Source organism: Podarcis liolepis (genome assembly GCF_965112155.1).
Source record: "Podarcis liolepis genome assembly, chromosome: 7".
NCBI lineage: Eukaryota > Metazoa > Chordata > Lepidosauria > Squamata > Lacertidae > Podarcis > Podarcis liolepis.
The window spans coordinates 9,940,843-9,967,548 of record NC_139561.1 but is presented as its reverse complement, the minus strand read 5'-3'; the positions used below and the strand labels follow the sequence as shown (position 1 = coordinate 9,967,548).

The 26,706-nt window shown below is 47.2% G+C and overlaps 1 protein-coding gene across 5 annotated transcripts in view; it reads right to left on the bottom strand.

Moving 5' to 3' along the window:
- RPH3A (rabphilin 3A) overlaps positions 1–26,706 on the bottom strand; it is a 128,259-nt gene that overhangs the window by 38,310 nt on the left and 63,243 nt on the right. For 4 of the 5 annotated variants that reach the window (XM_083511415.1, XM_083511416.1, XM_083511414.1 and 1 more), the window contains exons 4-9: positions 22,391–22,520; positions 19,234–19,320; positions 15,846–16,002; positions 13,987–14,028; positions 10,395–10,556; positions 167–253 (exon numbers count right to left, since the gene is read on the bottom strand). In XM_083511415.1, coding sequence (XP_083367541.1) covers positions 167–253; positions 10,395–10,556; positions 13,987–14,028; positions 15,846–16,002; positions 19,234–19,320; positions 22,391–22,520 — 665 coding nt within the window. The remainder of the gene's footprint in view (positions 1–166; positions 254–10,394; positions 10,557–13,986; positions 14,029–15,845; positions 16,003–19,233; positions 19,321–22,390; positions 22,521–26,706) is intronic. The other variant, XM_083511413.1, reaches the window with a different exon arrangement.

Here is a 26,706-nt window from a genome sequence, read left to right as displayed (position 1 = left end):
AGTCTCAAAACATCGGGAGGGCCAAGGTTGAGGTAGCCTGCTCTACCCCTTGTCCAATACAGTAAGGAAAAGCAGCACACGGTCTCTTGTTCCAATTTATTCTGGTTTTAAAAGGTACTGTTGGAAGGGGAGAAATACCCTGGAACTCAACAATCACCAGGCATACCTTGTTCTGCCACCCGGGCAGGTGGATTCTGGTTAGAAGCCAGAGGCCTAGCACTTGCAGCCTGGGCAGAAGCAGGTTGCTTCACACCTTAAAAAAAGAAGAAAGTATAATTGTCAGCATATCACAAAGTTCCCGGAATTTGTGTTATTGAATCTGTATTTAAATGAGAACCAGGACCTGGCAGATAAACCATTTTTTGGGATTCTCTTAATGGCAGCACAAAGGGTTAAAAAAAGGTGCAATATTTTTTTTTTACTAACTTTGTTGACATTTTTAAAAACAATTACCAAGCATATAGTGTTGCCTTCCAGGACAGATGTTAAGCCTTGTGTGCAAACATCCGCATGGGCATCAATACAGAAAATCTTAAAACATTTGAAAACACTTGATTCAGGAGAGTATGGGACATTGTCGTTAATGGGGAAATTGACCCACAAATGAAGACTGGCAAGAGGAACAAAGCACCAGGATTGCTTTTAACAGTGAAGCTGTATTTCGTTCATAAATTCTCCAGAAAACCCACAGAATTAAACTAGCTTGTGGGTCACTTAAGAAGAATGTGTTTTACAGATGTATATGGCTATAAGTTGTGGTGCATGTACGGGAACACAGGTTTTTATAATGTATTTCGGGAGGTGACTGGGTAAATTTAAGGAATAAAAACTATTTAAAAAAAAAAAAGTGGGGGGGGGGGAGAAAGCAGAGATTAGGGAGGAGCATCACATTTCTCAGGCGGAATAGTCTAAGTGCCACAGCTAAAGGGGCTGTTTAGAATCCATTATGCCTTGGAGCCATAACAACTATCAGTAGAGGTGTCCTCAGTTTTGTTACCAGAAAACCAACCATTGCCTGTACACTCCTCCTTTGGTGCGCCATCTTTGTTCTGCTCAGACTCCTCTGCGATGAGCGTCGATGAGTGCATCCAGTTGTAGTCTCAAAGCACCAGGGCCATCTTTAGCATATCATAGAATCATAGAGTTGGAAGAGACCACAAGGGCCATCGAGTCCAACCCCCTGCCAAGCAGGAAACACCATCAGAGCACTCCTGACATATGGTTGTCAAGCCTCTGCTTAAAGACCTCCAAAAAAGGAGACTCCACCACACTCCTTGGCAGAAAATTCCACTGTCAAACAGCTCTTACTGTCAGGAAGTTCTTCCTAATGTTTAGGTGGAATCTTCTTTCTTGTAGTTTGGATCCATTGCTCCGTGTCCGCTTCTCTGGAGCAGCAGAAAACAACCTTTCTCCCTCCTCTATGTGACATCCTTTTATATATTTGAACATGGCTATCATATCACCCCTTAACCTCCTCTTCTCCAGGCTAAACATGCGCAGCTCCCTTAGCTGTTCCTCATAAGGCATCGTTTCCAGGCCTTTGACCATTTTGGTTGCCCTCCTCTGCACACGTTCCAGTTTGTCAGTGTCCTTCTTGAACAGTGGTGCCCAGAACTGGACACAGTACTCCAGGTGAGGTCTGACCAGAGCAGAATACAGTGGCACTATTACTTCCCTTGATCTAGATGCTATACTTCTATTGATGCAGCCCAGAATTGCATTTGCGCCGGGGTGCAAAGATTCACGCAGCGCCCCAAATTACCATATTTCCCCTGTATTAGACGAGGTTGTCCTATACACGGATGGGGGGAGGGGAGCTGTGCACTGCCAGCATAGCTGTCAACTTTTCCCTTTTCTTGCGAGGAATCCTATTCGGAATAAGGGAATTTCCCTTTAAAAAAGGAAAACATTGACAGCTATGACTGCCAGCCATCTGGTTGGCGGGTGCGCAACTCTCTCCCATGCCACTGCGGGAGGAGAGCACTTTCCACAAAGGCTTGGGAGGGAAGCTGCGTGCCTGCCAGCCATCTGGCGCCCCCCAGAATTCAGCGCCGGGGTGCCCTGCACCCTTTGCATCCCCGGGTAAAGACGGCCCTGCAAAGCACTACGCCAGAGCTTTCCAAACTCCTTATGTCGGTGACAGACTTTTTAGACATGCGTTATTTTGCAACGCAGGGGACACAGGTGGTGCTGTGAGTTAAACCACAGAGCCTAGGACTTGCTGATCAGAAGGTGGCAGTTCAAATCCCCGCGACAGGGGGAGCTCCCGTTGCTTGGTCCCTGCTCCTGCCCACCTAGCAGTTCTAAAGCACTTCAGAGTGCAAGTAGATAAATAGGTACTGCTCTGGCGGGAAGGTAAACGGCGTTTCCGTGCACTGCTCTCGTTTGCCAGAAGCGGCTTAGTCCTGCTGGCCACATGACCCGGAAGCTGCACGCCGGCTCCCTCGGCCAGTAAAGCGAGATGAGTGCCGCAAGCCCAGAGTCGGCCACGACTGGACCTAATGGTCAGGGGTCCCTTTACCTTTTTATTTTGCAACGCAGTAATTCAATTTCACTAGCAAGGTGAAACAAACCCCTTATAAGAGATACGGACCCATATCGTGCGACACACCTGCACACTGCGGCCGACACACTAAAGTGTCGCGACACGCAGTTTGGAAAGTTCTGCACTACACACACCCAGCCCCCTGCCGTCCAATCTGCCTGCTATACCCATTGTTATTTCCTTCAATAAAGGCTTGCGCCCCAGTTTCCCTTCTCATCTATCTATCCAAAGCCACTCGCTCCACAGCCATTTAAAACTTTAAATCCCTCAGCAGCTCCAGCGGCCAGAAAAAGCAAGCAGCGGGCAATCGCAGCTCTAACCGTCCAACAGGAACCAGACACATTCTATTTAGGCCGTTAAACCAAGCAAAGCTTGTTTTTCTCAATGAAACCATGGATAAAACTGTTTGTAAATGTAGGATTCTTGCTTTTGGAACTTGAAAAGCTTGTGTGCCCTCTTGCATTATGGGAAACCTGGTGTCTGCATGGTCTTTTTACCTTTACCTCAAAGTGTGAGACCACGTAGGCAGATACCCATCAGGGGAAGCACCTAAAGGGTTCTCCTTTCTTTTCCTTTTGATCAATGACCCTAGATAGTGTCAACGGTCCCCAAATATTTTACTGTTTGCCCAGGTGCGCTGCCTAAAGGGATCATCAAGGCCCTGCCAGACATCATGGTTGTCATGTCAACAAAACCCAGCAAAAACCTATTTCTAATGCTAATGCTTTGTGTAAACTCCGTCTGGAACTACAGTGGTACCTTGGGTTACATACGCTTCAGGTTACAGACTCTGCTAACCCAGAAATAGTGCTTCAGGTTAAGAACTTTGCTTCAGGATGAGAATAGAAATTGTGCTCTGGTGGCGCGGCAGCAGCAGGAGGCCCCATTAGCTAAAGTGGTGCTTCAGGTTAAGAAGAGTTTCAGGTTAAGTACAGACCTCCAGAACGAATTAAGTACTTAACCCGAGGTACCACTGTATGTAAATCTTGCTAATAATCAGGAACGTGACACACCTTGACCTGCGTGGCCCACTGTAACTCCACCAAATGTGTGGTGTAATTTTGACATTTACCCAATGACTCTGACTGCTTTCTTGTAACATCTCCTCATGTTGTCTTATGAGGAAAGTGACCCCAGACTCAGTGGGAGTTCTCCAAGTTGCCAATCTAGTCACTTAAAAATGGAAACTGATTATCCCTGATCTGTCTGTACCCACTGAGACTTTGGTCTCATCCACAGATGCCTAGAAAGCACTTTTGCTTGTCCTGAGCTTTCTTCGGCACGAGACCAAGCGGTTTTGAATTTGCTCCACCACTTTCCCCTGGAAAACCCATTCTTTAGCGCTAATCGGAACAAACAGCAATCTGTAGGAAACCCAATTGCCATTTGTTCTGATTCAGCACTAAAGATCAGGTTTCCCCAGGGGAAATCAGCAGGGCAAATGGAGGTGTGGATTAGCCCTCTCTCAGTACCAACAGGGCTATACCTGATGTGACTACACTTGGATTACCGGTACGTCCCAGACCCTTTGAAAATAAAATATGGATAGCTGGATGTGGTTACCTGTGAATGGTGGGGCGGGGGGGGGGGGACACTTAGCACAATCTCAGAGGCAGTCATGTTTTGCCTATTTTAAAGGCTGTCTCGTGGAAATATGAAACACTAGGTTTTGGAGCACAATATTAAGCCCCAGGACTTAGCTACAAAACTGTGCAGTTTTACTCCTAAAGAAGGCAGAAAATAATCTCTCGCTTCCCCCACCAGATAAATAACTCAAGTGGGTCAGCTATATTTAGGATAAAAGGAATAAAAACACAGCCAGCGATCAGAAACTAGGAAGCGGATGAGAGAAACCCTGATCAAAAACACCTTTTTAGGTTGTTGTTGTTTTAAAAAAAAAAATCTGCATCCATTACTCTGAAAATCCCTGAAGAAAAGATTGAGAGGTGAGATGAGAGCTGTGATGGCCTGGGACTCGGGCTTGGTCTCAGAACCAGAGGAGACTCAGTCTGCACCGGATCCTTTGCCTCAGGCATCTGAACCAAGTCTGGGGCCTGATCCTGAAGAGTCCCAGTCTGCACAGGTTCCTCTGCAACAAACACCATCTGGGCCGAGTCAGGGGCCTGAGCCTGCCCTGGCTCCAGATGCAGGGATTACCTCGTTGCCTTCAGCTGGGCCATCACTTACAGCTGCTCCACTACCAGTTTTGTCAGGGGAGGCTGAAGTGGCCCCTGGGTCTAGTAACCCACCGATGTCTCCCAAGCTGCAGAGACTCAGGTCTGAGAGAAGGAGAGACCTGAGTACTCGCAGGAGGAGTGCTCGCCTCCGGGCGAAACAGGGAGGTGAGTCGCCGGGGAATCAAGACCGGCCGTTACCCCGACAAAGATAAAAGGCTGTTGGACCCCGCCCCAGGTTGCGCAAGCAACATTGCTGTATGCCAGATCCTGCCTGAGATCCTGTACCTGTCCTTGCCTGGTTTCCTGCCTCATGTCCTACCTTGCCCCTGTCAGACTGACTCCTAGAGGAACCTTCGGATTCTGGACTGGTCCTGGATCGCGTTTTTCGGGTTACCACCGGGCCCAGCACAAGAGCCATCTTCAAATATCTGAAGGGCTTTCTCATGGAAGATGGAGCAAGTTTGTTTCCTCCTGCTCCAGAGTCTAGGACTCGCACCAGCAGACTCAAGTTGCAAGAGATTCTAACTAAACCTTAGCAAGAACTTTCTGGCGTTAAGAGCTGTTCGACGTTGGAGTGGTCTAACTCAGAAGGTGGTGGACTCTCCTTCTTTGGAGGTTTCAAAGCAGAAGTTGGATGGCCACCTGTCATGGATACTTTAGTTGTGATTCCTCCCTTGCAGGGAGTTGGACTAGATATCTCCTTGGGGGTCCCTTCCAACTCTACAATTCTGAGTCTAAACAGAAACCCCATCAAAGGAAAGGAAAGAATTGCCCAACAGTTTGGTTGTTTTCCCCTACCCACCCGCTTTCTCAGACTTCCTCTATGCTCACCTGCCTCAAACAAACTTGAACGTGTTATTATCACAGCTAATGAATCCCTGACAGGTGGCCACCCGTCCAGCTTAAAAACCTGCAATGAACAAGGTGGAACGGAATGCAATTAAAAGGATGGATGGACCAGATCTGTAGAGAGGGAGAAAGGTGCCAAAGTGGATTAACTGGGGAAAGACTTTATGTCAAGAAAAAATGAACTGTTTTCAGCCTGCAAGCAAAATGCTTAGGAATGTGACCCTGTAAAAACAGCAGCAAAGGGAACGAGAAAAGGGACCCAATATCCCTCCGCAACAGGTCTGAGAACATGGATTTGAACGACTACACACGTGAAAGGGAAATATGGAGAACAAAAAGAATACTGTTTGTGAAGTTGTATACAGTGATACCTCGAGTTACATACGCTTCAGGTTACATATGCTTCAGGTTACAGACTCCGCTAACCCAGAAATAGTGCTTCAGGTTAAGAACTTTGCTTCAGGATGAGAACAGAAATCATACTTCGGCGGCGCGGCGGCAGCAGGAGGCCCCATTAGCTAAAGTGGTGCTTCAGGTTAAGAGCAGTTTCAGGTTAAGTACGGACCTCCAGAACGAATTAAGTACTTAACCCGAGGTACCACTGTACAGTGGACGCTTGGGCTGAGAACGTGATCCATGCAGGAGGCACATTCGCAGCCCGCAGCCTCCGCAACCTGCAGCATCGTGTCTGCACATGCGCAGGTTGCAATTCGGCACTTCTGCGCATGAGCAAGCACCAAAACCTGGAAGTACCCATTCTGGTACTTTCGGGTTCGGCGCAGTGCGCAACCCAAAATTGCGCAACCCGAAGCATCTGTAACACGAGTTATGACTGTATTGGCAGCTGTGAGAATGCTTTACATCTAGCGAAGATTTCAAGCGGATTTTAAGAAAAAAGGAAGTGGCAACAACAGACGAGATGGACGTATGTTGGCAACAGGATTGGGAAACCTGATTTTTTTTTAAAAAAGTATTAAATTAAATAAATTAGGCTTGATTTGTATCAATTTGGAAAACGAATAAAATTATTATTTTTTAAAGTGAACTGGAAGCAAAAAACCTGCAATGAAGGAGAGTCTACCACCTTTTGAGGGAGTCCGTGCCACTGTCGAACAGCTCTTGCTGTCATAAACTTCTTCCTGGCGTGTAGTCAGAATTTCCTTTCCTGTCACTGGAATCCATCAGTTCGGGTCCTGCCCTCTGGAGCAGCAGGGAAAAAAGGTTGCTCTATCTACTATGGGCCAGCCCTTCAGATCATTGAAGATAGCTCTCTGAGATACCTCTCAGTCTTCTCTTCTCCAAGCTAAACAAACCCAGCTCCCTATACAGTGGTACCTCGGGTTACATACGCTTCAGGTTACAGACTCCACTAACCCAGAAATTGTAGGAGTGCAAATATCCAGAGTGTGGGGTCAGGTGGGATTACTATGAGGAATTATAAAATATGCATCAAGCCATTGTGTCCACGATGAATGCATTGTGTTGACTGGGTTTGATACATTGACAATAATTTCTGATCAAATCCCACAACCCTCTGCATCTCTGGCCATTTCCTCTACTGTCCATTTCTCTTGCTTGACAAGTCACGTACACAGCCCAGTTGCTTTGCCAGGCATGCATCCTGGGCCATAAAGATAGTGGGCAAGTTTCTTTGATGTAGCTTTTCTGATATGTTAATCTTAGGATGTTAATCTTAGGGCCAGGAAACAGATCTCACCTGAATGTGATAATGATCGCTGTCCTCCTGGCCCTCCTTCTTATCATGTATATTGCTCGTTTATGACCTCAAGGGTTGCCAAATGCACCCCTTTGTAGTTCTGTTTTGTTTACCCCAGGGACACGGGTGGCGCTGTGGGTAAAACCTCAGCACCTAGGATTTGCTGATCGCATGGTCGACAGTTCGAATCCCCACAGCGGGGTGCGCTCCCGTTGCTCGGTCCCAGTGCCTGCCAACCTAGCAGTTCGAAAGCACCCTCGGGTAAAGGAGATAAATAGGGACCGCTTACTAGCGGGAAGGTAAACGGCGTTTCCGTGTGCTGCGCTGCCTCGCCAGAGCAGCTTCGTCAAGCTGGCCACGTGACCCGGAAGTGTCTGCGGACAGCGCTGGCTCCCGGCCTCTAGAGTGAGATGAGCGTACAATCCTAGAGTCTGTCAAGACTGGCCCGTACGAGCAGGGGTACCTTTACTGTTTATCTTTGTTTACCCCAGAAATATGTGTGCTTAATTAGTTCTGGTAGTTTAACTTTGTCCCCACGTGGGGTTTGTTGAAATGCTCAGAAGAAATCTGATTCGTTCTTATGAACACTCTGTAAAAAGTTCTTTTGTGTACCTGGGCCGAGGGGTGGAGAGAAACAGAGAGATTATTATATGCACCCTTCCTAGAGTCTTGCTGGTTCAAGCCTCTGTGTGTATTCTTATTAATCAGAGTTCAATCCTTCCTTTACTTTGGGAACGCCTCAAGAAATAGTACCTCGGGTTAAGAACTTTGCTTCAGGACGAGAACAGAAATGGTGCAGCGGCAGCAGGAGGCCCCATTAGCTAAAGTGGTGCTTCAGGTTAAGAACAGTTTCAGGTTAAGAACGGACCTCTGGAACGAATTAAGTACTTAACCCGAGGTACCACTGTACCACCGTTTACCCAAAGAGAAGCCCCTGCGGAACGCAAGGGAACTTTTTATCCCCAGCGGACAGGTGCAGGATTGTACTTTAATTGAGTTTGCACTGTGGCAAGATTTGGACAGGAGAGATGCTGGCATGCAGTCAGCCAGTTTGCTGCCCCAGATCTTGAGATAATGAGATCAAACATTGCAGCATCGTTTTTTGCAATTCAGCCAAGATGAAAGCCAGGAGTCCATATGGCAGGAGGCGAGGGGATTACATGATGGGTATATCTCTTCTGCGGCAGGCTGTTTAAACATTCCCTGCATCGAGGAGGAATCTTGGGTCCTTTCCAGTTTGTGTTTAGCTCACAGGGCAAAAACCTAGCCGCTTGGCTCCCCTAGCTAAGACCCCATCAAAAGACCCCGTCATCCTACAGTCCCCATCTTGGGAGACTCGCTCCTTGACAGATGCTGTCCATCATCTGTTAGCTTTTTTCCGTACCAGGGCAATTTCCAAGGCCATATTACACCAAAGTCTAAAGGGACAACGCAGCTGCGAAGCAGGGAAACACAACTGACAGCATCACAAACACAGCAGCTGTGTTAATGTCAACTTGTGAAGCTGCAGTCGGTGCAGAATGCTGCAGCACGATTGCTGGCAGGAGTGAGACCCCAACAGCAAAGAACACCTGTGCTCAGAGAGCGGCGCTGGCTGCCAATTTGCTACTGGGTCAAGTCCAAGGTGTTTATATTGGTACATAAAACCTTTAACAACTTGGGACCAGCTTACCTGTGAGAACACCTTGCCTCATATACGCTCCCTCGACTGCTTTGATCTGCAGAGCTGGCATCGCTACAGGTGCCACATAATCCTCGTTGCACATTTATAAGAAATCAGTCTTTCAGTATGGCAGCACACAAACTTTGGAACTCCCAACATATTGACATCAGGCAATCACTTCTTTTGGCACCTGCTAAAAACCTTTTTCTTTAGACAAGCCTACTCAGGTGTTTACAAAGTCAGCAAGAGTTTTAATGCTTTTAGCTTCCTGCTGATGTTAAAAATCCTTTTTTTCCTGTTTTTCAAATAGCTGTTTTCAACTGCATTTACTGTTTCATTGTTTCTGTAAATTGCTTTGAAATTTGTTTGGGGTTTTCTTTTGCAAACAAGTGGCATATCAATTTATTAAATAAAAATAAATTAAGGCGTTATAAAGGCATTTTCCCTAAAAATCGTAGAATTGTAGTGTTGGAAAGGACCCAAATAGGTAGAATGTGAACCTGTGTTTTCATCAGTTTAGGGTTTGCTGTTGGTTTTAATTATTATCTGAATGCTTTAAATGGCTGTTTTTAAGATGGTGACAACTCTTGCCTGCCTCCAGTCTGTAAAGATCTCACCTGTCCTCCCAGGTGAGCAGCATGGGGCTTGGCTTGAGGCACTAGAATATATTATAGGTGGAACATTCTCACATGAGTGCAGGTACCGTATTTTTCACCCTATAGAACGCACTTTTCCCCCTCCAAAAATGAATGGGAAATATGTGTGCGTCCTATGGGGCGAATGCAGGCTTTCGCTGAAGCCTGGAGAGCGAGAGGGGTCGGTGCACACCGACCCTTCTAGCTCTCCAGGCTTCAGGAAGCTATCCGCAAGCTTGCGGAGCCCGGCGGGAGTTCCCTCTGGGCTCCGCAGGCTTGCGGATAGGTGCTTGCAGCCCGAACTCCGGGAAGCGCGGCACTGCACACCCCAGGCTTCGGGCAGCTATCGCAAGCCTGCAGAGCACGGCGGGAGTTCCTGCCGGGCACCGCAGGCTTGCGGATAGCTGCCGTAAGCCCAGGGTGCGCAGCGGGCTACAGCGCTGCACTCCCCGGGCTTTGGGTAGCAGCAAGCTCCGGGAGCGATGGCAAGGTTGAGCGCAACCTCGCCATCACTCCTGGACCCGTTCTGGGGGCTGGGGTCAGCTCAGGCTTCCCCCGCCCCCAGCCCCGCAAGCTCCGGGAGTGATGGCGAGGTTCAGCGCAACCTTGCCTTCGCTCCCAGACCCCCAGCCCCGAGGCTAAAAACGAAGCCAAGACAGCTAGTGGGATCAATCCTACTCGCTGTCATGGCTTCTTTGCTCTTTGGGGCTTGGGGGGGAAATAATTTTTTTTCTTTATTCCCCCCCCCCAAAAAAGTGCGCCCTATAGGGCGAAAAATACGGTAGTTCTCTGCCTGCTTCTCTCTCACCTCCAGGGCTTTGACCAGCTTCATTCTCTCTAGTGTGTTCCCAGTTTTGGGTTTCCTCACTAATATATTCGCTGCCACCAGGCGCCATCTTGGCCTCAGAAGGTTTGCGGCTAATTTGTGGATAATTTCTCCGACTGGAAGCAGCTGTGGTTGGCTCAGCGCCTGCATAGACATCAGAAAAAGAGGGGCAGGGGCACAAACAGTAGGGAAGTTACTTTCCCATCGGAACAGCAGATGCAAAGAAATTCAGCTGGAAGTCATGACAACTGCAAGCAGGAAGGAAATGCAAGAAAGCTGCAGACTGCAGAAAGGAGGGCTATTTGCTTCCTGGAAGCTCGCCAACTGACCTGCGGTGAAATCACAGAGAGGGCTTAGCATCCAGTGATGAAGGGAAAGTGTTACGTTGTGGGTGAACATATCAGACGACACAGCGATTCTTCAAACAGCTCTTGTTTATTCACAGGCCAGAACAGAACTGAACTGAAGGGTTCAGCCAGCCTGCTTATATAGAGCTCCAGTACAACGCAACTGTAACACTTTCTGTAACTATCCAATCACTGAACGTCACTTTCAATCCCTTATGTGCATATGTGGACCTGAGTGAAAACTATCTACAGTATCCCCCTGCTGGCCCAGGGTGAGAACTTCAGTACATAACAGAAAGGATCAGTTGCAGAATGCTGACAACAAACATGACTCCAGTGCAGTGCGAATGGACAATATTTGGGCCGGGGGAATATCTTCATATAACCCTGTTCTAAAACTGTTTACTTTGCATATTGCTCAGCTTGAACTTTAGCATATAAAATAAGAGAACAGGAAGAACATACATTTAGAGAAGATTGGAAAACGTTTATTGAATATATGGGAAATTATTGTGTACAGCTGAAAACGTGGACAACATTAAGATAAATTCAACAGCATAACTAAGTTTTGATGGATGTAATGGTGGAATACTGAATGGTTTAGTTTTTGTAAAACGTGCAGGGATTTATGCTATGCAAAAAGAACCATGGAAAGAGAAGAAGGGAAGTCACAGATATTTTAAGGACATGAAAGTGAGTGTTTTAAATTGTATCACAGAAAATTTAATAAAAATTATATTAAAAATTTAAAAAGCAAAACTGTTTATTTTGGCCTGGGAATATACAAGTGTGAGTTGATCTCCTGTGCTGTTTCCTCGCTTGGCATGTTGTGTATCTTAAAGTCATTGCCTTGTTTTGTAGGACGCCTTACCCCCAACCTGCAAACTGCCGGTTCTGTAGAGGTCGCTTGTGGCTTTTAAGTTCTACGTGCAAGGAACTCTGCATAGGCCCAGAGGCTCAGCTCTGGCGCTGAAAACAGGTTCTAGGGCTAGAGCACTTGGGACCTCTAAGTTCTCTCAAAATCTCTTTTCTGATGAGAGCAGCTTTTGCATCTCATTTGGAAACCAAGGACCCAGAGTCTGGAGGAAGAATGGGGAGGCATGCAATGCCAGATGCTTGAAGTCCAGTGTAAAGTTTCCACAGTCTGTGTTGATTTGGGGAGCCATGTCATCAGCTGGTGTTGGTCCACTGTGCTTCATTAAGTCCAGGGTCAACACAGCCGTCTACCAGGAGATTTTGGAGCTCTTCATGCTTCCTTCCACAGATGAGCTTTATGGGGATGCTGACTTCATTTTCCAGCAGGACTTTGGCACCTGCCCACACTGCCAAAAGTACCAAAACCTGGTTCAATGCCCATGGGATTACTGTGCTTGATTGGCCAGCAAACTCGCCTGACCTGAACCCCATAGAGAATCTATGGGGCATTGCCAAGAGACAGATGAGAGACATGAGACAATGCAGAAGAGCTGAAGGCTGCTATTGAAGCTTCCTGGTCTCCCATAACACCTCAGCAGTGCCACAGGCTGATAGCATCCATGCCACGCCACATTGAGGCAGTAATTGATGCAAAATGGGCCCAAACCAAGTACTGAGTACATATGCATGCTTCTACTTCTCAGAGGTCCAATATTGCTCTATTTGCAATACTTGTTTTGCTGATTTCATTCAATATTCTAATTTTCTGAGATTGTTAATTTGGGGTTTTCATCAGCTGTACGCCATGATCATCACAATTATAACAAATAAAGGCTTGACATATCTCGCTTTGCATGTCATGAGTCTATCTCATATATTAGTTTCACCTTTTAAGTTGAATTACTGAAATAAATGAACTTTTCCATGCTATTCTAATTTTCCGAGTTTCACCTGTAAGGAAGGTATGAGCCTGGGGGGAGCAGTTACCCTTTATTCCACATGGGAAGGAGGGAGGGAATTTGGAATAGATTGACTTTTTATAGATTTTTTAATATTTATTTTTAGATTATTACTCACATCAAGCGAATGGCAATTTTACTGGCTCGCTGTGCCAAAGGGGAAGGAGATTCTTTGCAATTAGGAAAAGAGACTTGGCTTTCCAGCTGACAGCTAAGAGCCATGCCACAATTGCAGTGTGCCAGCGCTTGCGTGCATCATCTGCCGCCACAACGAGCAAACTAATGACTGTCTTGACGGCATCAATCACCCAGCCAACGCCTGGCATTCCCGTGGGTGCCAGGCTCTTCCCTGCGATTTGCAGGCTGATCCAGATTTTAATAATGGGGCAATCACTCAAGATTAGCACCTCCTGATGAGCAGCTGACAGCCCCTCAGAATGACAGCAGAAGACAAAAGCTCATCAGTCTCTCAGGCCCAAATGGTGGGAAGAAGGAAGCACCAGGGAACTTGCCCCCGTAGAACAGTTGTGTAAGGCCAAACTGCTCCAAGCTACTGGTTAGTTTACAAGGAGAAAGAGGTGCAGGGGCTGCTGAAAGCTGCTGAAAAGCCAGGCTTTCACCCACTGAAGCCAGTAGAGAAAATTCACTGCACAGAGGGAGGAAGGGATCTGACAAGTTCAGTTCCTGTTTCTTATTTTTCTGATCTTAAGCTAGGTTCTCGACATTTTTGCATCAGTTTGTTTAAACTCTTTTAGTGCACTTTTCTCCTAATACATTGGTGCCTTGGTTCTCAAACTTAATCCGTTCCGGATGCCCGTTCCAAAACCAAAGCGTTCCAAAACCAAGGCACGCTTTCCCATAGAAAGTAATGCAAAATGGATGAATCCGTTCCAGACTTTTAAAAACAACCCCTAAAACAGCAGTTTAACACGAATTTTACTACCTAACGAAACCCTTGATCCATAAAATGAAAGCAATAAACAATGTACTGCAGTCACACAATCACTCCATCAATCAGTAGCTGAACTGGGTTCCACACAGTCACAAAAACAAAAAATCCACAAAAAGCAAAATAAATAGCAAAAATAGACAGACCTCAGTGTGGCACTCAAAACAAAGGCGTAACACTCAAAATGGAGCACATTCAGCTTCCAAAAAATGTTCGCAAACCAGGACACTTACTTCCGGGTTCACAGTGTTTGGGTTCCAAGTTGTTTGAGTACCAAGGCGTTTGAGAACCAAGGTACCACTGTACATTCATTTTTGAAAGCAATTTCCCCTAGTAGAATACATTGGAAAAGATACAAATGCAATGAAGAGGAATAAATATGCCAAAGAAGTAAGATTTCTTACCATAGGATTCCTGCTCGATGGGAGCAGCTGCTTCAGCTTGACCTTGGAAGCAAAAGGAAGGGATTGTTTATTGAAAGGAAGTGAACAGGGCTGTCTTAAGCTTATGCGGCGCCGGGGTGCAAAGCTCCACTTGGCGCCCGTCCCCTTCCCTGGTTGCCCAGTCCCAGGTGCGCAGGAGGGCAGAACCGGCCAGCTGGCTGCCTCAGCATCTCGCTGGCTCGGTCGCCCCCAAACTTGTGGCACAGAGCCGCTCGCAGCAGAAGAGCCCGCCGTGGCGCTCCAACTGACGGGTGGGCTCTTCCCCAGACTCAACTGTCGAGCCCCGGACTCTCGGCCTGGTGCCCCTGAAATCCTGGCGCCCTGCACCCCTGGTGCTTATGGGTAAGACGGCACTGGGAGCGAATTCATACAACAAAAAGGGAGTTTCAGTCCTGACCAGGTGCTATTAGAGGCAGAGGAAACAATGCTAAGGGATGCCCAAAGGTACCATCTGTAACTAAGCAGAGCCAGCACACTCTTTGAATGCTGTCGATCTGATCTTTTAAAATTATTGAAAAGTCAATGTAAGCAAACTACTGCATTTGTTCATTTATTTTTCTGAACACATTGATAAATTGCCTTCCATATTGGAACAACACCGTGGTTTCCAGAATGAAATCAGTAAAAACTGTAAGAAACTAAAAGCAAATGTTGCAGATATACAAAATTTTCAATAGCCAGTACAGTGGTACCTCAGGTTACATATGCTTCAGGTTACAGATGCTTCAGGTTACATACTCCGCTAACCCAGAAATAGGCTTCAGGTTGAGAACTTTGCTTCAGGTTGAGAACAGAAATCGTGCTCCGGCGGCGTGGCAGCAGCAGGAGGCCCCATTAGCTAAAAAGGTGCTTCAGGTGAAGAACAGTTTCAGGTTAAGTACGGACCTCCAGAACGAATTAAGTACTTAACCTGAGGTACCACTGTACTAGAGAACGTCATGGCAGGTAAAGGTAAAGGACCGTTAAGTCCAGTCAAAGGCGACTTCAGAACTCACCTCGTTTTCAGGCCAGGGGAGCTGGCGTTTGTCCACATACAGCTTTCTGGGTCATATGGACTAAACTGCTTCTGGCACAATGGAACACCATGACGGAAACCAGAGCGCATGGAAACTCTGTTTACCTTCCCGCCGCAGTGGTACCTATTTATCTACTTGCACTGGCGTGCTTTGGAAATGCTAGCAGGAGCTGGGACCGAGCAACGGGAGCTCACCCTGTTGCGGGGATTCGAACCGCCGACCTTCTGATCGGCAAGCCCAAGAGGCTCAGTGGTTTAGACCACAGCACCACCCGCTCCCTGCATGGCAGAACACCATTATCATAGGCGCCACAGAATCTCTAGGGGATGGTCATGCCACTGCATGGGGGCCACTGCAGAGAAGGTGCTCTCGCACTGCAACACCAGGTGAATCTCTGCCAGGAAATGACTAGAAGGGCCTTCTCCAACGATCTCAGGCTGGATCTACACTGATCTGGAAAACGCTATAAAAAAAATATAGCTCTCAATGCAATTTCCCATTGGTGACAGATCACTGCTCTACACTGCCCTCTGGGCATTTTTTATAACACATTTTTAACATTATAACTCACGAGTGTAGATTAGTCCTCAGTGAATGGGCTAGACCAGGGTTTCCCAGACTTGGGTCTCCAAGTGTTGTTGAACTCCAACTCCCAACATCCATAGCTAGCAGGACCAGTGGTCAAGGATGATGGGAATTGTAGTCCAAAAAACGTCTTGAGACCCAAGTTTGGGAAACCCTGGGCTAGACTAAACAACAAGTGTACAATGTGCAAATCAAAACATGTGCACCAATTTTGCCTACCGCGATTCTGCTGGCGAGGATACGGCTTCGAGTCCTGAGCAGGGGCAGCTGCCTCACTGGGCAGCGGCTGCTGTTTGCTCTTGCTGATGGGCATCGGTTCGGGGAGCATTTGCTTTGGCACCCCCTTGAAGAACCACGCCCCAGAGCGCTTCCATACCTGAAAACAGAACAGGACAAAGACGCGTGAGAACCGTGTGTTCAGAGACGGCTGATGCTATACAGTTTTCTTCCTGGGAATTGTACCACCGGCAATCTGGGTGTCACCTGATTGAATGCTCTCGATTCCAGCGTTGCAGGGAACTCAACTAAATGATTCTTAATCCAGAATGCGACAGCTAGACTGGTGACTGGAAATGGCTGCCAAGACCTACATTGGCTCCCAGTACATTTCCAAACACAATTCAAAGTGTTGGTGCTGACCTTCAAAGCCCTAAACGGCCTCGGTCCAGTGTACCTGAAGGAGCGTCTCCACCCCCATCATTCAGCCCGGACACTGAGGTCCTGCTCCGAGGGCCTTCTTGTGGTCCCCCCCCCAAGAGAAGTGAGGTTACAGGGAACCAGGCAGAGGGCCTTCTCGGTAGTGGCGCCCGCCCTGTGGCACGCCCTCCCAGGAGATGTCAAGGAAATAAACAATTATCTGACTTTTAGAAGACATCTGAAGGTAGCCCTGTTTAGGAAATTTTTTAATGTTTGATGTTTTATCACTGATGATGATGATGATGGGAGCTGCCCAGAGTGGCTGAAGAAACCCAACCAGATGGATGGGGTATAAATAAATTATTATTATTATTATTATTATTATTATTATTATTATTATTATTACCCTGTTAGAATTCCTGCTCCATGATTGCAGTCATGGGATTTTTGTCTATCGCATGACGGTATATGTTTTGACTCCACAGAGTGGGAAGTGACAGAGATAGGATGTTCGTGTTACTGTGTTCCGTGAAGTGGGACTATTGTCCTTTGTCCTTTTTCTCTTTGCTGTCTGATGCTAGAGAGAGACGGAGCCATGTTGCAGTGCTCCGTGTGTGTTTATATGTAAATAAAGTAGATTAGCCAAAATGCTGAGTTGCTGAGGTCTGTTACGCAAGCTGCGAAGACTCTGCGGATCTCTAAGTGTGCCAGTGTCTGTTGGCATCGGTCGCTGTGATGCTCGGGCTGAAGAAAGCTTTTGAAGCTCCCGAATGATCAACCAGGAGGGAGAGAACATGCCAGTCGGGCATGTGTCTCTGCCAGGGTCCTACTCGAGTGTAGGCTGAGCTCCTGACAGACCTTTGGGGTCCCTTCCAACTCTACAGTTCTATGATTCTTCCAACGGCAGGGCCAGATCTACATGGGCTTTCCCTTTTTCACAGCTCTCACACACTGGGCAGAGATCTTCATCTAGCTGTCCATTATGACCCCAAGGTCTTGTTCCTCATCCATCACCTCCAGATCAGACCCCAATGGCATATATGCAAAATTAAGACTTTTGCCCCCAAACTTTGCAGTTGTTTACCGTATTTTTTGCTCTATAGGACGCACTTTTTCCCTTCCAAAAATTAAGGGGAAATGTGTGTGCGACCTATGGAGCGAATGCAGGCTCCTTGGCTTCAGCAATAGCAACGCGAAGCCTCCGAAGCGCAGAGGGAGCGCTCCCTCCGCGCTTTGGAGGCTTTGTGTTGCTTTCGCTGAAGCCTGGAGAGCGAGAGGGGTCGGTGCACACCAACCCCTCTCGCTCTCCAGGCTTCAGGGATAGCCACCTGAAGCCTCCAGAACACAGCGGGAGGTCCCTCTGCGCTCCGAAGGCTTCGGGTTCCTTTTGCTGAAGCCAGGAGAGCAAGACTCTCCTGGCTTCAGCAGAGAGGGAGAGCTGCATAGCGCCCCTTCAGCCAAGCGGGAGGAGAAATGGAAGGGCCTCCGTTTCTGCTGTCGCTTCACTGAAGGGGCGCTGAGCAGAGAGGGGGAGATTTTTTTTTCTTGTTCTCCCCCTCTAAAACAAGGTGCGTCCTATGGTCGGGTGCGTCCTATAGAGTGAAAAATACAGTACTTTGAAATGCACTCATTTTTGAGAGGATTACAGGCAAAGAAGGCCACTTGCTTGCAACCAGCTGAAGGAGGACAGCGGTGGGGAACCTGTGGTTAATTGCCAGGGGTTTTTTTCCCCATTTGCGATTTTTAAAAAGCGTTTGTTTAAAAAAGGGCTATCTAAGGTATCTAACTTTTGGAGATACAATAGGGATAATGCTTCTCTAAAACATATGTTTTTTCATTGTCCTATATTGGAAGATTTTTGGCAGAAGGTAACTGAAACTATCAACAGAACTGTACGGAACAACCTTACATTTACAGAGCAAAATATCCTCTTGAATTATATGCCTAGCACATGGAACCTTACAAATGGACATTATGAGTGGATTCTCTGTGCCCTTACCACGAAAAAAGACTGATACTGATGAATTGGAAAAATAAAAATGCGGCTCCCTTCTACGATTGGATTGGAGACTTATATAAGCACATACTTGCCAAAGACAAACTCAATGACATTTGAAATCCATACTTACAAATACTGTAATAGGTTAAGATCTGGTGATGTACAAGAACAACTTTGTAAAGTAAAAAATATATGCAGTATATAAAATCCCATTTCTCCATATGTTGCAATGCACTTCTCCAGCCAATAACTGTATACAAAAATGCATATCCCAGAGTTAGTAAAGGGTAAAGGGACCCCTGACCACTAGGTCCAGTCGTGGCCGACTCTGGGGTTGCGGCGCTCATCTCGCTTTATTGGCCGAGGGAGCCAGCGTACAGCTTCCGGGTCATGTGGCCAGCATGACTAAACCACTTCTGGCGAACCAGAGCAGCGCACGGAAACACCGTTTACCTTCCCGCCAGAGCGGTACCTATTTATCTACTTGCACTTTGATGTGCTTTCGAACTGCTGGGCGGGCAGGAGCAGGGACCAAGCAACGGGAGCTCACCCTGTCGTCGGGATTTGAACTGCCGACCTTCTGATCGGCAAGTCCTAGGCTCTGTGGTTTAACCCACAGCGCCACCTGTGTCCCTATCCCAGGGTTAAAGTGTGCCTAAAAATTTGTATGTCACTGAAAACAGCATATTAGAAGAAATCGCTTTGCAAAAGACCGTGCATGTTAGGCAAATTGCATAAGAAATTAGGAGAAATTCACAGTAGAATGCTGGTGAATTTTCATTTAAGAAATCACAATTTTAAAAATTGCCAGGGGTAATAGGAGTTGTAGTCCATTGAAGCTGGGGAGGCCAGGAGGTCCTGACTTCTCAAATAGGCATATTAGGATAGACCATCTGAATGAGTGTATACTCTTTGCATCGTTCATGTATTTCCCAGGAAAATGCAGGTCTAACAAGCCACTTCCCGACTGACCTCTCTCTGTTCACAGCAGATCTTACACAACCAGATGGAGTGAGGCCGGTTGTTGCTGGTCTGGGTGCCACATTTAGTGCAGACGTTCTGCATGGGAAAGAAAGATACAAAACACTGTGAAAACAAGCCAGAAAAGCCCTTATCAGAATGAAGATGGACTTCCATTATGTCTCTGTACGGGTGTCTAAACAGCCCACATTGGTCTCCCAGATATGGCGCTGGAAGACAGACAGTGCCCATAATCACAACACACATTTCAAATGCTATGGCACTGTTTTAAGAAGAATTCTGGGAGCTGTAGTTTGTTAAGGGTGCTGAGAGCTCCTATAGAGCTACAGTCACTGTGAAAAGTGTTTGTTTCTGTTCTTCTCACTGTGGAGCTGCGTGGAGTCACAGGACTCTGTTTACATTCCAGACACCTTGCAGTCTCGCGGGAAAGGGAGACGGGATGTGACGTTAGTGGTTTCCTGTTTCCTTTGTTCCTTTGTTCAGTTGCTCTCTGCTTTCATAGAGAGAGGATGTCTTTTCTGTTCTGCGTAGTTTAGAAATAAAACTCTTTACAATGTAGCCAAACCTCTCGACTCTTCCCTGTGCTGGGAACCCTGCTGGATAGAATGTGCTTGAGGCCCTATCAAAGGCTCAGGTCATTAAACACGTCAGAGGCGATTTCAAAAGCTCAACTCGGAGGAAGATGAGGCCTTATCGGCTTGGCCGAGCGGAGGGATTAACTGTCAAACTACTCTGGGAACTGTAGCTCTGGGGGGAGGAATTGGGGGGGGGTCTCCTAACACCTCTCAGCACCCTTAACAAACCACAGATCCCAGGACTCTTTAAAGTGGAATAAGAGTACTTTCAGATAGGCCAGATGGCCGGGGCATAAATATTGGCATTATTATTAGCAGTGCTTTTTTTTCTGGGGAGGGGGAGGCAGGGGTACGCATACCCCTAAACATTTTGTGAATCTTTGTCCATTTACTGTATTTATTTTTCCAATTTGAACTACAAAATGGTGATTTTTGGCAAAATGAAAGTACCCCTAAACATTTTTTTTAGAAAAAAAACACTGATTATTATTATTAATATCATTAATATTATTTGGATGCGGCCTGTCTGAAAGCTGTGCACACACACAAAAACACACACACACTTTCCAATAACAACAATCAAGGAGAGTCACGTTTGTGACAGAAACGGCGCCAGACATTTTTTGGCCCAGTTGCAGAAGGTCGACTGCAGCAGATGGGGGAGCCTTCTCGTGCCATCTGTGCCATGCAGCCCTGGCGCTGCCACTCGCGCCCTTGAGGGGAGGCTGCCTCCAGCTTAATTAAGGATGTCATCTTTCCACCAAATACCTGGCACAGCGAAGCTTGCTTTCGAGATGGCGGGCAAGGAGGACTGCCTGACCGCCTGAGCGAAGCCGCTCTGAGGCTTTGGTGAGGACAAGAGAAACGGTCCAAGGCGCAGGGGGCACTTCCCCCTCCAAAATAAATAAGAACACAAGGAGAGCATCTGCAGGATCAGGCCAAAGGTCCACCCAGTCCAGCATCCTGTTCTCACAAGTGCGACTGCCTCTGCTCTCTGCCCATCTGTGACTTCCAGCAACTGGTATTCAGAGGCATGACACTTCTGGCAGTGGCGAAAGATCTGTCAGTTTGCATTTCTTAGTGCAGAAAGTATTGATCTGATGTGTAGATCCTATTCTAATTAATTCCAGAGGGTTCTGGAAGCCTCTCTGTGTGAAAGAAGCAAGCAGAAGCTTCATGTTGTTTGGGTTATACTTCCAGAGAAGCTGAGTACAGCTGGTTCAAACTGGTTCTCTTATCTTTTTCTATCAAGGTCATGCTGACTATAAAAGTAGGGCCGGAAGGAGCCTGCGTTTCACTTTCTCTATCTCTCTTTCCTTCTGGTGTGGTGTTCTGTATACAGTGGTACATCGGGTTAAGTACTTAATTTGTTCTGGAGGTCTGTTCTTAACCTGAAACTGTTCTTAACCTGAAGCACCACTTTAGCTAATGGAGCCTCCTGCTGCCACCGCGCTGCTGAAGCACGATTTCTGTTCTTATCCTGAAGCAAAGTTCTTAACCTGAAGCACTATTTCTGGGTTAGCAGAGTCTGTAACCTGAAGCGTATGTAACCTGAAGCGTATGTAAACTGAGGTACCACTGTACAGTCATACCTCATGTTACGTTTGCTTTCAGGTTGCACGTTTACAGGTTGCGTCCCGCAGTGACCCGGAATTATCAGAAAGGGTTACTTCCGGGTTTCGCTGCTTGCGCATGCGCAAAATGACATCACGCGCATGCGCAGAAGCAGCGAATCACGACCCACAGACGCGGGTTGCGTTCTTTTCAGGTTGCGAACGGGCCTCCAGAACAGATTCCGTTCACAACCAGAGGTACCACTGTATAGTGTTAAGGTTTAGACCAGGGGTAGGCAACCTAAGACCTGTGGGCCGGATGCGGCCCAATCGCCTTCTCAATCCGGCCCATGGATGGTCTGGGAATCAGCGTGTTTTTACATGAGTACAATGTGTCCTTCTATTTAAAATGCATCTCTGGGTTATTTGTTGGGCATAGGAATTCGTTCATTTTTTTCTTCAAAATATAGTCCGGCCCACCACATGGTCTGAGAGATGGTGGACTGGCCCACAGCTGAAAAAGTTTGCTGACCCCTGGTTTAGACTTATTATAAGTTATTCTAAGTTTAAGTTAAGTCTGCTGCAACTGGATTTCTTATGGACAGTGCCAATCCTGAATGTATTGGGTTTGCGACCATTTATGCTCATTTGCCTTCAGTAGCAGTAAAAGCTCTGCTGGATGAAATATCAATTGCCTCTGGTCTATTTTTGGGGAATCCTGCAATGTATTTTAAGTTGTTACTCTGCTAACTATACATTGGAATCTACTGTGGATCAATACTGAGTAGAATTTCATGACAAGATCATCCCCATCCTTAGTGTTTAAAGGCCAAAATGCCTCAGGCCCCAAGTATTTGACAGACCGCCTCTTCCCTCCAGACCCTCTTGGGTGCGGAGGTCAGCTGAGGTCAGAGTCCTGCCCTTTGTCCCAGGAAGCAAAAAAAGCATTGGGCCACCCCTGGAACAAAGCATGCGAGGGCAGGGGGGCCGGAAAAGGGAGCAGAGATTTGGGCTCCTCACCTTTTTGCAATCTTCACACACCACACAGGCTGACCCCAGGCGCCCCAGCTGTTCTCCGCACAGGATGCAGCGGTTGACCCCGTCACCGGCCACATTTCGGCGCATATCTTCCAGGCGGTTCATGAGACGCCTAAAGGCAGGGAGGCAAGGCAGCAGGGTCAACAACAAAAAAAGGGTGCTTTTGGCCAAGTTAATTGATTAAATCAGCCTATTCCCAACCCAGAAGATCCTGTTGAACTAGTAACTACCATCAGCCCAAGGCTGCGCAGCCATGCTCCCACCAGCCTTAAGAGTCACATGGCTGTGCTCAGAGCCGTCTTTCCCATTGGGTTTACTGGCACACTGCGGTTGGGATACTGCCAGGGAGATAAAGTCCATCATGGCCCCAAGCCGTCTGCCGGACGATCCATCGATCTCTGGTAGGCACGCAGTATCATCAATTTAGCGACATGAGCTCCAGAACATTCTAGGAAATATTTTGCCACATTCCAGAGCTCATGCACACTCTTATCAGCAGATAATGCACAGCAAAAGTCGCACCCAGGAGAGCATTATTTACAAGCTTTATTCAGCGTTGATCAGAACAAAGAAAGACTTGACTGCCTGCGTCAGTGTCTCCGACAGAGAGAGAGAAACGAAAGCAATAGGAAACATAAACATCCTGTGAACAGGACATGCGCAGACTCTCTGACTCACAAAGCCTGCTCCCTTTTAAGGTGGAACGGAAATATCCTAACAATTGCACCAGGGTGCCGGCTTCTCAGGGGCGCCCCAGTGAGTGGGGGAGCTGCGCGGCTTTGCCACCGGCCTCCCCTTTCCTTCCTTCCTGCACACCCGCCAGCTGCGCCCCATCAACAATATGAGCCAGTGTGGTGTAGTGGGTAAGAGCAGTGGACTTGTAATCTGGTGAACCGGCTTCGCTTCCCCGCTCCTCCACATGCAGCTGGTGGGTGACCTTGGGCTAGCCACACATCTCTGAAGTCTCTCAGCCCCACTCACCTCACAGAGTGTTTGTTGTGGGGGAGGAAGGGAAAGGAGATTGTTAGCTGCTTTGAGACTCCTTAGGGTAGTGATAAAGCAGGATATCAAATCCAAACTCTTCTTCTTCCCAAGCCCCTGCGGGAGGAGAGTGATCCCCGCAAAGGCTTGGGAAAAGGTCAACAACTCTGGAAAACGGGGGGTGGGACGCCGGTGGGATCTTTGCACCACGGCGCCGGATATGCTTAAGACGGTTCTGGCCCATGTGGTGGACATGTGAAAAAATGAAAAAATATTGGGACATGATATATAACGAAATGAAAAAACTATTTAAATACACTTTCACAAAGAAACCAGAAGCATTTTTGCTAGGGATAACAGGGAATGAATTAAAAAAGGAAGATTACAAACCATTCATGTACGCAATGACCGCCGCTAGAATCTTAGTGGCTCAGAAATGGAAATCCCAAGAAATCCCAACTTTAATGGAGTGGCACACAAAAATGATTGAATACACAGAATTGGCGCGATTGACTTATAAGATTCGGAACCAAAAAGAAGCAAAGTTCGAAAAGGATTGGAGTAAATTTGTTGAATATATACGGAGTAATTGTAAGCATTTAAAAACTGTAGCAGGATTCATGTAAATCTTGTGATGTGGATGGAGTGTAAATAAGAAACTGTAAGAAAAGATTTGAGACATGAAAACCATTGAAGGGATGGAAGAAAGTCTGGGCGCAATAAGGCGCGGGGTAAATAAGAAGACATACAAATTTTGGAATGTAAGAGTATTTATTTTATTTGTTGTTGTTAAAAAAAAGCAATAACAAGTATTTTTAAAAAAAACACAGCCCTGGGCTGTGCTGGCTGGGGTTGAGGGCAGCAGACTGGCAAAACCTGGGTTAGAAAGCTTTTTCTTAATGTCGGCTCAACGCTGCCTTTCCTTCTACGGAGGTACAGTCCTTTCAGAAGTGAGAGAGGGGAGATCACACAGTCGAAGGCTGGACAACTCAGTTGTGGTGCTGATAATGCCAGGGTCACAGGGTCAATCCCCGTATGGGACTGTGTCATATTTCTGTATTGCCAGGGTCCCTTCCAACTCCACAACTCTATGAATTCTATTATTCAGCATCAGTTTCATATGAAACTTGACACAGCGCTGCTGTGATGGCCTGGGAATCCGATTCAGAGGGTGAACTGGAGGAATCCCAGCCTGCACAGGAGTCCCCGCCTCCAGGGCCGGCTGAACTGGGGCAGGGCCTTGATTCTGAGGCGCCTGCACCTGTGCCGGATCCTCAGGAGCAGGCACCAGGTGAATCCATTCTGGCTCCAGAGGTGGTTGAGGACTCAGTGCCTACAGGTGAGTCTCCCCCTGGGCCCAGTAACCCTTCAGCCTCTCCTGAACTGCAGAGGCTCAGGGCAGAGAGGCGAAGGGAACTGGTTTCTCCCAGGAGGAGTGCTCGCCTTAAGGCCAGGAGAGGCAGGTCTCCTGGGGGCCAGGACCACCCCTGGCCTCAGAGAAGATAAAGGCCAGTCAGCCCAGTCCCAGGTTGCGGGAGCAACGTCGTTGTTGAGTACCTGTTCCTGCCCGGACCCAGACCTGACCTTCCAGTCAAAATAAAAAAATTCCTTCCAGTAGCACCTTAAAGACCAACTAAGTTAGTTCTTGGTATGAGCTTTCGTGTGCATGCACACTTCTTCAGATACACAGTGCCTAAAAACCTCCAGCGAAGGAGAGTCCACCACCTTCTGAGGACGTCTGTTCCACTGTCAAACTGCTCTTACCATCAGAAAGTTCCTCCCAATGCTTATCATTTGAATCTGTTGGCTCGGGTTCAACTCTCCAGACCCTTAATAGCTAGTGGCTTAGGGCCCTCGTATTTACGGGACTGCCTCTCCTGGTCTGCCCCGCAGAGGACCTTAAGGTCCATGAATAACCATAGTTTAGAGGTCCTGGGCCCTAAGGAAGTCAGACTATCCTCCACCAGAGCCTTTTCAGTGATGGCTCCGACCTGGTGGAATGCTCTGTCCCATGAGACTAGGGCCCTTCAGGATTTAACCTCCTTCCACCGGGCCTGTAAGACAGAGCCTTTAATTTGAATTCAGCCTGATCTTTTATTTCCCTTCTCTGCCCTTCCCCTCCCCTTTTATGAAGATTACCCGCTCTGAGACCCCACAGGTAATTCTCCCTTGGTCTCCTCGCTGGCCCAAGTAGGACTAATTCAGCCAGCTAGCCCTGGTGACTATCTAATGCTTATTAGATGGATTTCCCCCAAACTGATTTCTGAACTTTGAATTTTATTGTTATGCATGTTTTTATACTGTATTTTAGCTGCTTTTACAATTAAGTGTTTTAAATTTGTTGTTAGCCGCCCTGACCCCGGTTTTTGAACCGGGAAAGGTGGAGTATAAATAATAATAAAAATTACCGTATTTTTCGCTCTATAACACGCACCAGACCATAACACGCACGTAGTTTTTAGAGGAGGAAAACAAGAAAAAAAATATTCTAAACGAAATAGTGGATATATGATTTTTGTGGTTCATGCTGTGGCCACAGACATGTGATCTGACAGTGAGTTTGGAGTAGCCCAATGCAAAAATCCTGAGGATCCATGTGGATCCATGCTTTGTAACCACGGAGGAGGAAAGGAAGGGGAACCATGGATCCTCTGCTCATGACTGCAGCAGATCCCCCCCGCCACCCGCAGGCATTCGCTCCATAACACGCACAGACATTTCCCCTTACTTTCTAGGAGGAAAAAAGTGAGTGTTATGGTGCAAAAAATACGGTAATTTATTATTAATGCTATTCTAGGCTGTATCAACAGAAGTCTAGTGTCCAGATCAAGGGGAGTCATAGTACCACTCTATTCTGTCTTGGTCAGAATACTGTGCCCAGTTCTGGGCGCCTTAATTTAAGAAGGATGTTGACAAGCTGGTGTGCAGAGGAGGGCAACCAAGATGATCAAGGGTCTGGAAACCAAGCCTTATGAGGAACGGTTGAAGGAGCTGGGTATGTTTAGCCTGGAAAAGAGGAGACTGAGGGGATATATGGAAGCCACCTTCAAATGTCTCAAGGGCTGTCATATGGAAGATGGAGCAAGCTTGTTTTTCTCCTCTGGAGGGTAGGACCCAAACCAATGGCTTCAAGTTACAAGGAAGGAGATTCCGGCTAAAGATCAGGAATAATTTTCTGACAGTAAGACCTGTTTGACAGTGGAATGGACTACCTAAGAAGGTAGTGAATTCTCCTTCAATGGAGGTTTTTAAGCAGAGGCTGGATGGCCATTCTGTAGCTGAGATTCCCGCGTTGCAGGGGGTTGGACTAGATGACC